Source organism: Xiphophorus couchianus, chromosome 6 (genome assembly GCF_001444195.1).
Source record: "Xiphophorus couchianus chromosome 6, X_couchianus-1.0, whole genome shotgun sequence".
NCBI lineage: Eukaryota > Metazoa > Chordata > Actinopteri > Cyprinodontiformes > Poeciliidae > Xiphophorus > Xiphophorus couchianus.
The window spans coordinates 28,012,913-28,025,328 of record NC_040233.1 but is presented as its reverse complement, the minus strand read 5'-3'; the positions used below and the strand labels follow the sequence as shown (position 1 = coordinate 28,025,328).

The 12,416-nt window shown below is 40.9% G+C and overlaps 1 protein-coding gene across 1 annotated transcript; it reads left to right on the top strand.

Moving 5' to 3' along the window:
• Positions 1-607: 607 nt before the first annotated feature.
• hhla1 (HHLA1 neighbor of OC90) lies at positions 608-12,137 on the top strand. Its single transcript, XM_028020387.1, has 12 exons — positions 608-698; positions 1,784-2,092; positions 2,885-2,968; positions 3,165-3,248; positions 3,319-3,402; positions 4,543-4,599; positions 4,742-4,822; positions 5,657-5,689; positions 6,370-7,209; positions 9,250-9,391; positions 10,239-10,321; positions 11,203-12,137. Exons 1-12 carry the CDS (start codon positions 608-610, stop codon positions 11,244-11,246), a joined length of 1,932 nt encoding a protein of 643 aa, XP_027876188.1. The 3' UTR covers positions 11,247-12,137.
• Positions 12,138-12,416: the final 279 nt, after the last annotated feature.

Sequence of the window (12,416 nt, the reverse complement as noted above, 5' to 3'; positions counted from 1 at the left end):
TTGGTTCCTCTGGTTTCTTCTGGGCTTTGACTACACCACTCCTGGTGAAATCAGAACTTTGATTTGGACTCAGTGGTGCTGCAGATTTTCATCTTTCCATTTGGATCAAAACTATTTAGATATGATCTTAACTTCCTCCTCCCTGGTGGACATTAACAGAAGTAAATGTACGTTATGAAATATTCCTGTGTTCTCAGCGTTAGTCTCTCTTGCTCCCCCTGCAGGTCAGTGTTGTGAATTGCAGCCTTTCTGCAGTTTTCCCTGGAGGTCTGGTGTTTCTTACAGCGAGCTGTTGGAGGTGGTGAAGGATCTGAATTATTCTGATCTCTCCAAGCCGCCGGCCTGCTGCCAACAGCTGCTGCTCAGAGGGGAGAAAACGGCCTAGTTGAATCCTCTGACCGCCGGTGTGTGTGACTCTCTGAAAGGTTTGACGGTTTCATTCTGCACGGCTGAAACACGCGGTGAGGTCTCCCCTTCCTGGTTTTTCTTTGCAGAGATTCTGCTGAGGGTTGAAAAGTTTCTGCTGGATTTGAAGGTTTTCTTTTCCTCCTTGTGTTGCTGCAGCCGCCGTGTTGCTGCAGCCACCTGTTCGACGCTCTGCAGCATCATGGCAGCTCTCAGGAGGTTTCTGCTGCTTCCTCGCCTCTGGTTCATCACCTGTGTTTCTGCAGCTTCACTCCTCATCCTCTTCAGCCAAGGTTGGTCCATCAAAGTTTGTTATTTATCAGAAAATAATGAAAACATGTTTTAGTGAATGTTAAGTTTCTATTTGTGGACAAAACTGGTGTTTTTAGACTATTTATGCCTGGACAGCAGAAAATATCAAAAATAATTAGAACTATAAAGATCTCACTGTAGTTTTCATGTTTGCTGTGAAGAAATGATATTAATCTTTATAAAAGTTGTAATTTTTGTTTCTGTGCAGATTGTAGAAACAGGATGCAAGTCGAGCGACACAAGAGAGACTTTAATCATTTCTCAGGTATTTTCTCTCTTTCAAAGACAATTTATTACAAATTTCTCCTGATAAATTTAAAACTTGACATAAATTCTTCAATACATTTTAATAACTGACAATCACAAAATGAGCAAATACTCCGTTATCTCCTGTAATGAGAAATAAACGTTACATTTCTTTCTGTTTAATTTGCAGGATTTCTTTAGTTTCATTAATAATGTTTCTGTAAAATATTAAAATTAAATTCAGAAACAGGATGAAGCTCATAAGTTTCCTGAACTTTCTAGAACTTACAGGATTACAAAACTAACACAAACAGCCTGAACTCTTGAGTTTTTCTACTGAACTTAACGGATCTATTATGGGATGCAGAAGGTTCTGCAGGACACTTTCCACAATCTGGATCCTTTCCTAGAACTTTCAGAACATTTTGCAGAACTTTCTGATTGTTTGCATGGATTTATGCAGATTGTTTTCTGTAAACTACAGAAACCTGAAGGTCTTTTCTCAGAACGTAGAGAGCGCCGCTCATGTTTTTCACAACGTGCTGGTGAAACTTCAAGGCACTTAGAAAGTTTTCTAGAACATACATGGTACTTTCTAGAACCTGCATTGTGTTTTCTTGAAAGTAAAGATTCTTTCCCAGAACATTTAAAAGCAGCTAAAATAACCATAAAACCAAGACTTGGTTGAACACGTCCTGTGTTCTGAGTTGTTCTTATTAATCTAAAACATATTTGATTTCTGCTCCCTGTTTAGATGTGACTTCGTATCGATGATTCTGAATCATCTCCGTCTGACTCGTCTCTCTGCTTCACCTCCCAGAAATCCCAGCGGAGAGCGCCATCAACGCCACCGCCATCGACCGCACCGCCATCGACCCCGCCGCCATCGACCCGGCCGCCATCGACCCCGCCGCCATCGACCCGGCCGCCATCGACCCCGCCGCCATCGACCCCGCCGCCATCGACCCGGCCGCCATCGACCCGGCCGCCATCGACCTGGCCGCCATCGACCCCGCCGCCATCGACCCCGCCGCCACCGACCCGGCCGCCATCGACGCCACCGCCATCGACCCCGCCACCATCGACCTCACGCCGCTGGTCAACGCCTTGATTCATTCCAGTCAGTCCGGTACGTGGTGTCAGCATCGCCGCTCCGGATCCGGATCCGTTTCCATCCTTCAGATGCCACTTTGATGGCAGGAGACGCTTAAAGAAACGTAGATGTTGGTGTGAAACGTGGAATCCTCTCAGGTTTAGTTCCCTACAAACCGGTTTGGTTTGTTCGTCTGATAGTTTGAATAAAATCCTGACAGACTGGCTGCAGCTCTACTGGAGGAAATTAGTTTCTAACCTCAATATTTGAATAAAATCATCTTTTTTCTCACTGACGTTCAATCAGACCAAAGATTTCTTCTTTTAGGTTTGAGAATCAGTGAAACTGGAACATTTTTAGAGATTTTTTTTGTTGCATTTCTTTGAATTCAAAAGTTTGTCTGGTCAGTATCAGGGATAATTGACCTTTGACCTGAAGGACTCCGGTGCAAAATGTGCAGAACAGAAGCCAGAGACGTTATGCAGATGCTGAAACGCCGCTGAGGGAAGAAGACGACGTTTCTCTAGATCCGGATGTCAACCTCATTTTCCTTCTGGGCCAAACCAGGACCATGAATGTTCTTAAAGGTTGTCCCAGAATGCAACTGTTAAAATATAAATAAATCCTTCAAATTACTCTTGAACATGTTTTCAGCTCCTCCAGCTTTTCATGATTGTTTTTGTGATTTTGTGCAATAAAAAGGTGATTTTGGTTGTAATTTATAGATATTTCTGCTGATGTACTAAATGCAGCTCGTTATTGTTTTAATTTCTTTGTTATTTTTGGAAGTGAAGGTTCTGTGACCCGGTGATGCTGAATGTGTTGCAGGCTCCCGGCAGCTCTTCTCTCTGCTCAGCGTCTCGTCCTTCAGCCATCTGGACCTGCATAAACTCACCCTGCTGGTTTACAACAGTAAATATGATCCTCTTCTTCTCAAACCATCAACATGTTTATTGCAGCGCCTGCAGGCCTCACCGCCAGCATGTGTAAATATCGCCACCTGGTGGTGTGAGTGTGCTATAGCTGCAGTCAAATCTTTGGACCAATTTATCTTGGTGATAAAACAAATATTAAATAAACCATTTCTCTTTGTTTTGCTGTGTTTTAGTTTCCAGTGTAAAGAGTTTAGACAGCGGCCTGTTCAGGAGGCGGTTCTGCTACTGCGTCACCAACGACACAAACGACCTGAGCGGTGAGGATCCGTCGACCTCCCCGACCCCAACCTGCAGCTCTTCTTCTCATCAGAACCTTTTCATCCTAAGATTTCACCGCCATCCTTCTGGACGTGATGGGAAACTCAACCAGTTACCTCCAGGAGCTGTTTAGGTCTTCCTCCATCCTGTCAGGTGTGAGCCGAACCCAGACGCCTCCGTCGCTGCCGACCGCTTCCGCTTGAGCTCAGATTAAAACCAGATTCAGCAGCTCAGATTAAAGCCAGATTCAGCAGCTCAGATTAAAACCAGATTCAGCAGCTCAGATTAAAACCAGATACATTTACTCAATTACGCAACTTTTTATGTACTTTTAGAAGTATTTTTACTACACTGTACTTTTTACTTTTACTTGATTAGTCTTATTATGAAGTATTTTTTCTCTTACTTGAATAAAATTTCTGGATTTTCTTCTCACTGAAGAAAAAACAAACATGTTTCAACCAGAAACTCACCAGATCTTTAACATTTTTTACTTTTTGTTAAAGTCTAATAAGTTTTTTATTGAGAAACTGATTTGGAAAAAATGTATTTGCTTAATTTTGTTATTTTTTGTTACTGAATTATTGTCATTTTCCTCCTTAAAACAAGAAAATTTCCACTTAATAGAAACATTTTTAAATATTAAATGATTGATAATTTGATCAGTTACTTTGTACTTTTTACCAAATACTTCTTTACTCCTGAGTAACTTCTTGGGTGACTAGTTTTTGTTCTTACTTGAGTAAAAATATGTTGACGTGTTTCTGCCCTTCAGTCCACGCTGCCTCGTAGCAGAAACAACTGAAATGAAGGTTTATGTAACTTGCAGTGAGTTTTTTCCAGCTATGTGGGAATTTTGGCCCATATTTCTCAGAATTGTTCTGGTTTTGCCTCGTTGGAGGGTTTTTGAGCGGGATTCACCGAACTGGGTCCCTCTGCAGGCCCAGTGAGGAGGCAACGTCTAAAGGTTTAGTCCAAGAAAAACATCCCGGACAAATTCAAGGTCTGCAGAAAAACAGAGCAAATATATTAAATTTAATCAATGAGTGATGAACTGGATCAAATGTTTCTTCCTCCAATGATCCAGGAATAATTTCCTGGTTGATGATCTGAGAATGATCAACTCCAAACTGTAAGAAGACAAGAATGAGAAAGACAGAAGTTATTTAGGAGGATCAATATGCAGAATATTGATTCATCAGTTTAATCTGGAACAATTAATGTTCAGCTTTCAGCTCTGACTGGAAACTTGAACATGTTTAACGTCTGATGTGTTTCCTGTTTGTGTCTCAGTCAGCCAGAGGAACGACTCCGACTGCATCTACATCTGTGTGATGGCGGGGAAGACGGGTAGGTAAAGATCTGCTGCGGCGACTTTCACTCAGAAATAACCTGTCATGTTTTTAAGGTTGATGGAAAAAACATTTATATTTTTCTAAAGGAAGTGAATATTTCTGGAGCCTTTTGTCTGATTAAAGTGCGTTTTGTCCAGGCAGAGAGGTGAGCGGGTTCTGGGACGACGGCTCCGTCACGCCGCTGTTCAACCAGACGATTGTTGAAGGACCGAACAGAGGTTTGTTTAATCTGCTGGAAGATTTAATCCAGAAACTGGATTGGAAATAAACTGAAGAGAAAATCAGATGCACTAATTATAAACTAAATAAACCTGCCGTTTGTTTCAAACTTTAACCATTTAAAGCAGAGATTATTCTTACAAGACCAGAATTTATATTATTTGCGTTTTTAAGAGGCTTAAAATTGTAAAAAATAAAAACTTCCCAAATTATCATAAGAATTAAGGAGGAAAACATGAATTTGTTATATTTGGGTAATGGATTAAAATCAGTGACGGTTTAAAATGTTACATTTTCAGATAAACTGCTTTAGTTTGCTTTTCATATTCCTGAAAGTCTGAATAAAATAAAAAGAACAAATATGGAAAAATATATCGTATGCATTTCTAAATTTGTTTGTTTTATTCACTGAAGGTTGTGAATCAAATACTTTAAATAGTTTTACAGAAAAACTTGTTTTATATAAAAAGACTTGAACTGTGTGACTAAAACTGTAAACTTTTATTTGTTAATGTAACTTATTATAGGTTGTAGCGGCTAACGTAGCATCATGCTAGCTTCTGAACGCTGCCAGATTTAGCTAATGCTAACAGACATACAGAAATTAAAACATTTGTTTTCTCAGATTTTTCATCTTCAGTTTATTTCCATAAACTTTAAACGTCTTTAAAGTTGTTTGATTTTAATTATTTTGGTCTTTTTTATGCAACACAGTTTCTTCTGCCATGTTTTCACACATAACCTAGCAAACAATACCAGCTTTATTAAAGTGTATTTTACATCAAACAGGAACATTAAAATCTGACCCCTGACCTTTCTGTCTTTTTTTAAAGTGGCTAACATCTCCTCCATTCGGCTTCCTGTTGGTGAGCGAACTGCGTCTTTACAGGACTTAAAAATCAGATTATTCAGCTCTGATCCAGATGTTAATCTAAACCTCAGATCATGTTCCTGTTCCTCCGCCGCTCAGGGTCAGGTTTGGTCATTTCACTTTTCAAAAACGTCTAAAGCTGTTCAGATCTGTTTCTGGATAAATGTCCATTATTTGGTTTAACCTCAGTTTCATCTGCATATTTCACAAGTTTGATTCCTTCACTGCTATAAAGCAGTGAAGTTAACCATGAGATCAAACGCAGCGCTGCGGGACACCAGGGCTTAAAACCAGATTATTAGATTTAAAACCTTTAAAAAATCCTGTGAAAATAACAATATGAATCCATCAAAACAGATGTAAAGTCCATAAATTGTAAGGAAACTTGTTGCCTTTACAAAAACTAGTTTATAGTTTTCAGAGGTCAAAGTGCAAAATCACAAGACAAAATTAACTTAATGTAAGTTTCAGCAACTTGTTTTAAGTCAATAATTACTGAATATTGATGAATATTGACTGGCTTGTTGCTCTGTCAGATTGGTTCATTTATAAAATTGGAAAATGTTTTGTGAAACAATCTGTTAGTTTTGTCTTGTTTCACGTTTACCGCGATATTTACACAAGAAACTACACAGAAATCATGACGGTTCCATTATTTGCTCCTGATTTCTTCAGCTTCGCCACATCTGGGCAGAACATCGTCAACAACGTTAAAGGTCACGACCTCCGTGGGGGTCACACCGACGCCCTCCAGGCCTCCAGGCTTCACTACAGGACGTCCATCAACTGAGACGCCAAACATCTGGACGATCCAAAGCATTTCAACTCCACGGATCAGGACATCAGCTGGAACCGTGAGACGACCAACCAGCGCCGCTGCTCCAGTTCCATCTGCGGTCACACCCCGACCTCCTGCAGCTGCAGCCGCAGGCGCAGCCACAGCTCCGTCTGCGGTCACACCCCGACCTCCTGCAGCTGCAGCCGCAGGCGCAGCCACAGCTCCGTCTGCGGTCACACCCCGACCTCCTGCAGCTGCAGCCGCAGGCGCAGCCACAGCTCCGTCTGCGGTCACACCCCGACCTTCTGCAGCCGCAGACACAGCTCCAGCTCCATCTGCAGTCACACCCCGACCTCCTGCGGACGCAGGCGCAGCCACAGCTCCAGCTCCGTCTGCGGTCACAGCCCGACCTCCTGCAGACGCAGGAGCAGGCGCAGCCACAGCTCCGTCTGCGGTCACAGCCCGACCTCCAGCTCCGTCTGCGGTCACAGCCCAACCTCCTGCAGACGCAGGAGCAGCCACAGCTCCAGCTCCATCTGCGGTCACACCCCGACCTCCTGCAGACACAACCTTCCTGAAATCACCTGACAGTCTGATGGAAACAAACATTTCTCCAACATCTCTACAAACGACCTTCATTAGACCTTCAACCCCCCGACCAACAGGACGACCTGCAGAGACGAAGCCGAGCAGCAAAGATGCAACACCTGACCGGCCCAGAGAAACGGAGAGACCAGGTAAACACTGAGCAGGTAAACACTGAGCAGGTAAACACTGAGCAGGTAAACACTGAGCAGGTCTCTGAGGGGGAGGCGGTTAGCTGCTGATGAAAGGTCAGGTGTTCTATGATGGGAGGAAGTTCTTAAAATCAAACATTTTAAAGGTCAAAGTTCATTGAGTTGGGAACTAAATGCTTAGTCTTCATGCTAAATATTTATTTTCCAAACTAAACATGTAGGTTCAACCTAAATATTTAGTTAATATAAAAATGTTTTTCACAAAAATAATTTATGGATGGATGAACAGGAAGTCTTAAAGTGGCTAAATATTTAGCTTGGACTTAAATATTTAGTTTCTAACTCAGAATGTAACTAAAAACTGGAATAGTTAGCTTGGTTGCTAAATATTAGTTTGAAAAATAAATATGTAGTTTTTAAATTAAACTTTTACCCCTGAGTCTCCTTTTCAAACTAAATATTTAATTAGTGAATAAATATTTAGTCTGACATGATGAAAATGTGACTTTGGAAAATGAAACCCATATTTTTCATTATAACAAACAAAATAAACAAAAATATTGCTTTTCATTGTGACAGTCATAACCTGTTTGGTTTCCAGGCAGCTGAAAATGTTTCCTGATTTATTTCTAAATCAGGTTTTTCTCCAAATCAGAGCAAAAACTAACATTTCATCTCTTTACTGCTGGAATAATGAGGAACTTTTTCTGTAGTGGTTTCCTGCAGCGCCTCCTCTGACATTAAAGCAAACATTTTTCTTTGTCACATTGAGAGAAAAACAGAAACATGAAAATGGAGGAGCAGCTTGGAGGCATCGTCATCCTGCTGTCCTCCAGCTGAGTGCCGGTGCCGCTCGACCCGCTCGACCCGAACAGAGCAGCATCAGAACCGTCCGCCGTCATTTCTGGGCTCATCGACGGCGTCTGATTTAATTTGAGGCTGACGGGGGGGGTGGAGGTGTGGGTGCTGCAGATGGAGGAGGCAGAGCCGGAGACGGTCGCCATGGCAACAGGAGGTGCAGCCCTTCTTTATGAAGGAGATTTAATACAGAACAGCATCAACTCTTAAAGAGGAATTATTAATAAATATCTGCATTTTTTATTAGCTTTACATAAATACCAATTGTTTCTTTATTTTAATTTTAAATATTTGGGTTTTTTATGCCAATTTTTCTTTGAAATCTTTTTCTTGTTTTATTTATCAAGGTAATTTATTTGGAAAATTCACTCTAAACTTATCTTTGTTCTTTTTTAATGTGTTTAAAAGACAAAAGACTTTAAAATGTTGATCTAAATCTGGAGTTTCAGGATGTCTTCGCTTTGTCCGCATTTCTCACCAGAGCCACTAGATGGCGGTAACATCACACTGCAGAAGAAGAAAAACCGTCCAGCCTCCTCCGCACTTTGACTTTTGCCTAGCAACAGGCGGAGCTGCAGCAGCCTGCGCAGTTTGTCTTTAGTTTGCAGCAAAATGAGCGTTTAGCTGCGCAAGTTGCACGAACCTCGATCTGATGATCGATCTGATGATCGATCTGATGATCGATCGGCTCTGATCAGCTGGGAGGGAAAACTGAGAGGGTTGAGCTGATCTGATCTGGGATGCAGATCAGGTTTATATTTATGTTCATTATGATGGAGGAGCAAAATGACAGAAACACGGAACGTTCAGAGGAATCTCTACCTGAATCACATGAACTAGTTCACCAGCAGGAGGTGATTCAGTCCTTTGGTTCAGGTGTGTTGGACATCCAGCAGCTGTTGGACGCCACTGGTTGGATGGAGGAGTTAATTTCCACCAAATAATCTCTGAAATTTTCTAGGAAGAAAAAGGGAATTTCTGAGTCTGAAAAAAAAATCTGAAAATTTAAGATTAATCTCAGAATATATATTTTTAGGAATAAAAACAAAGATATTTATGAATTCACCTTTTGCTTGTTAGTTTCTAGTCTGTAATCAGGCAGCAGATAGAGAAGCAGACCTCAGGGACTGTGGATGTGCCGAGTCTCTGACTGAAGTGACCTTTGACCCTGTCTCTCGAGAGGCTGTCCCTGGAGGAGGCCGGAGCCCGGCGGCGAGGCGGAGACGCTCGGCGAACTCAAGCTGCAGCCCTGCGTCCTGCAGCTCTGCCGGTTCTTCTCCCAGTGCCTCTGCAGGCCGCTGAGCCGGACGACGCGCACCAAAAGGTTTCCACACACCGCCGCCCCCTGCTGGCCGGGCTGTTAAATAATCCATCACTGGGTCAGATAGAGGCTGAAACTCAAACCCTGAGGGGGAAGGACGGAGACACGCAGCTTTCAGTTAAAAACTCTTTTTGCTTTGTGACTAAAAGGAGTTTTTACCAGTCGATGCAGCTGGTTGAGCAACAGGAATAATAATCCCAACAAGGGAACCATAATCTGAGATTAACACACAGATAACAAATAGTTATAGTTATTGTGTTTATTGGCAGGTTGGATTCAGGAGAAACGGAGAAAATTTGACTGAAAAGTTTCCAAAGTGGGAACTGATTCTCTCAGGTGGAGGTCAGAACGTAGGAGGACCGGTAACTGGAGAACTTTGGGTCAGTTTTCCTACCAGTAAAGAGTTTGATGCCCTGGTCTGGTTTAGTTGGGTTTGTTTTTTATTTGGGTTTGGTCTGTTCTGTTCTGTTTTGGTCGGGTTTGATTTGTTTTCCGGGTCGTTGTTGACTTTAACTGTTAGAGTAGCTCTGGTAGCTGATCGCCACTTGCTGGACCTTCAGGGTTTTCAACTGACAGGAAACCTTCAGGTAGAACCAGAACTCTCTGGTTGCCTCCTGTACCCATTACCATGGCGACCCGATCTGAACGATACGCTGGTTTAGGAGAAACCCTGGCAATGCAACCAGCCTGGTGTCACAGTTTGACTTCAGGTCTCCTTTGGTTGTTTCTGATTTTCATGTTTTCATCCCCGTCATTCATTCACTTTCCACCAAGATGAATGTTTTATTTCTGAATGTTTTATTTCTAAATGTTTTATTTCTGAATGTTTTATTTCTGTTTGCTCTTACAGATACTGTGACAGCAGCTTCCTGTGGTATGAAGAGCAGACGTTCGAAGTGTGTCGAAGAGTCAAGAGATTTTCCTTCTCCAGAAGTAAGTGACTGTGGATCCGACGCAGCCGAAACGCCGATTCACAGAGACTGTTTCACGTTCTCCGTCTGCGCTGACTGAGGCAAACATGGAGTTCATACCTCAAAAATGGCACAGCATTAAAAAACACAATTCTACTTAAAAATGTATTTTATAAATATTGATTCATAAGTTTTTGGCAGCCTAACATGAGCAGAATCTGAAACACGTTCTGCAGCTGAGGAACATTTAACACCAGTTTTTGTCTGATTTTTGATTCTGTGAATAAACAGATTCTTGTTTTGACATCAAATTAGATCTAGAATATTTATTTAACTTTTCACACTTTAGCACAGAACTGAAGAATAATCCATTAAAATGGCCGATCCTTTAGCTTTTAAAGCTTTTATTTATTTGTGCAGAATGATTTTGAAGCTGCATCCCCTGTTAGTTTATTAGGAATTATTGCTAATTATTTAATATATCCTAACATCAAAACAGAAGATAACTGTTGGTTTGTGGAGTTTTATGTTTATCCTTTATATTTGAATGCAAACGATGTAAATCCATCTATAAAACATGTCAAATAAATAAAGTTACATCTACAGAGAGCCCTTTAAAGCCAACAGTGAAAACCTCTGAGGGCTTTTCTCATTAAGTGAAAATGAACAAACACCGTTGAATCAATAGTGTTACTATGGCAACCTGGATCTTCATTAAACGTTTAGGTGTTTAGGATCAAAGTTTCTCTTGAACTTTGTCTGACAGACGTGGCAGAAGGAGCTTTTCCAGGTTGGCTCTGACTGCAGGTCCATCATCGTGTTTCCGGCATAAAGCTCTGAAGTTCTTCCTCTGGTGTCGGGTACCCGGCTCTAACCTTTTCGGTTTTCCTCCTCCCTCCACAGATCTGAAACAGAGATGCTTGTCTAAGATGTGCAACAAACTGTGACCCGACAGGAAGCGGCGGAAACAAAGAGCCGTTCATCTTCCCAACAACAGCTGGAAGCTGCTGGTGATTCACAAAACATGTTCAGTTTTCACCTTTTATCTGGATATTAATCACTAATCTGCTATTCATTATATATATAAAAACTTTATTTAAAGAGAAGCTAGTTTTAAAACATTAGTCTTTAAAGTTGCTCTGTTTACAGTTTGTTTTAATCCGACTTGCAAAAAAAACCAACTGGTTGATGAATGTAAACTTTAATCCACTTGTAAACGTTTGTATTCTTCATGTTTAAAAAGTAAACGGCTGTTTTGATATCATGAATAAGAAAAATGAGGAATAATCTCAGTTTTTTACTCTTAATGTGACAAACATCCTGCATAATTCAGCTGGAAAACAAACAAATTTCAGAAGAAAATAAACGTTTTAGAAGAAAATTAGGTTTTTGTTAAGAATTTGGAGTCACATCTATTTATTACTCTACATGCTGCAGGTTCATCAGCTCCAATGTTTTCATAGGGTTAGGGTTAGGGTTAGGGTTCATCACAGAGGGTTTCCTGTTTTAACGTCTTTGCAGGATTTTACCCAGAAGAGACAGAAACTTTTATCTGTAGAAAACAAGCAGAGAAATTGTTTGTAGCTGCAGGATGGCTGCAAGTTTCACCGGAGAGAAAATCTCTGCCAGGAAACTGTAGAAGATCTCAGCACTTTAAACAAACCTTCAGATCCATAAACTCTGAACTACTTTTAATTCCTCCTGAGTTTCAGGAAGTCGCTGTGTTTTTGTCGTAGTGAGTTTTCATTTGCATGTCAATAATCTGGCTTTTAATTCATGAAAGATGCTTGTTTAGTAACATTTCTACAGTCTTATTAAAGTATTGGAAAATTCTGAAACTGTTTGATCAGCTTTTTAAAAAAAAGATATTTCCATGAAGTTAAATAAAGTAAACGCCATGTTGATCTTTCCTCTGGGACGATTTTAATCATTTCTCTTTTTTAGTTGTTTTTCGATCTGTGGTGAGTTTGAGTTTTATTTTATTATTTATTAATTTATTTTGAGTCATTATTATGGAAAAGCTGCTTCTTTTAGGCCTTTTCTCTTGGAAGTCTTTTCTAAAGAAAAATCCTGACATTCTGTTGGGGACAAAATCTCTTCAGAACTTTTCTGAGGTC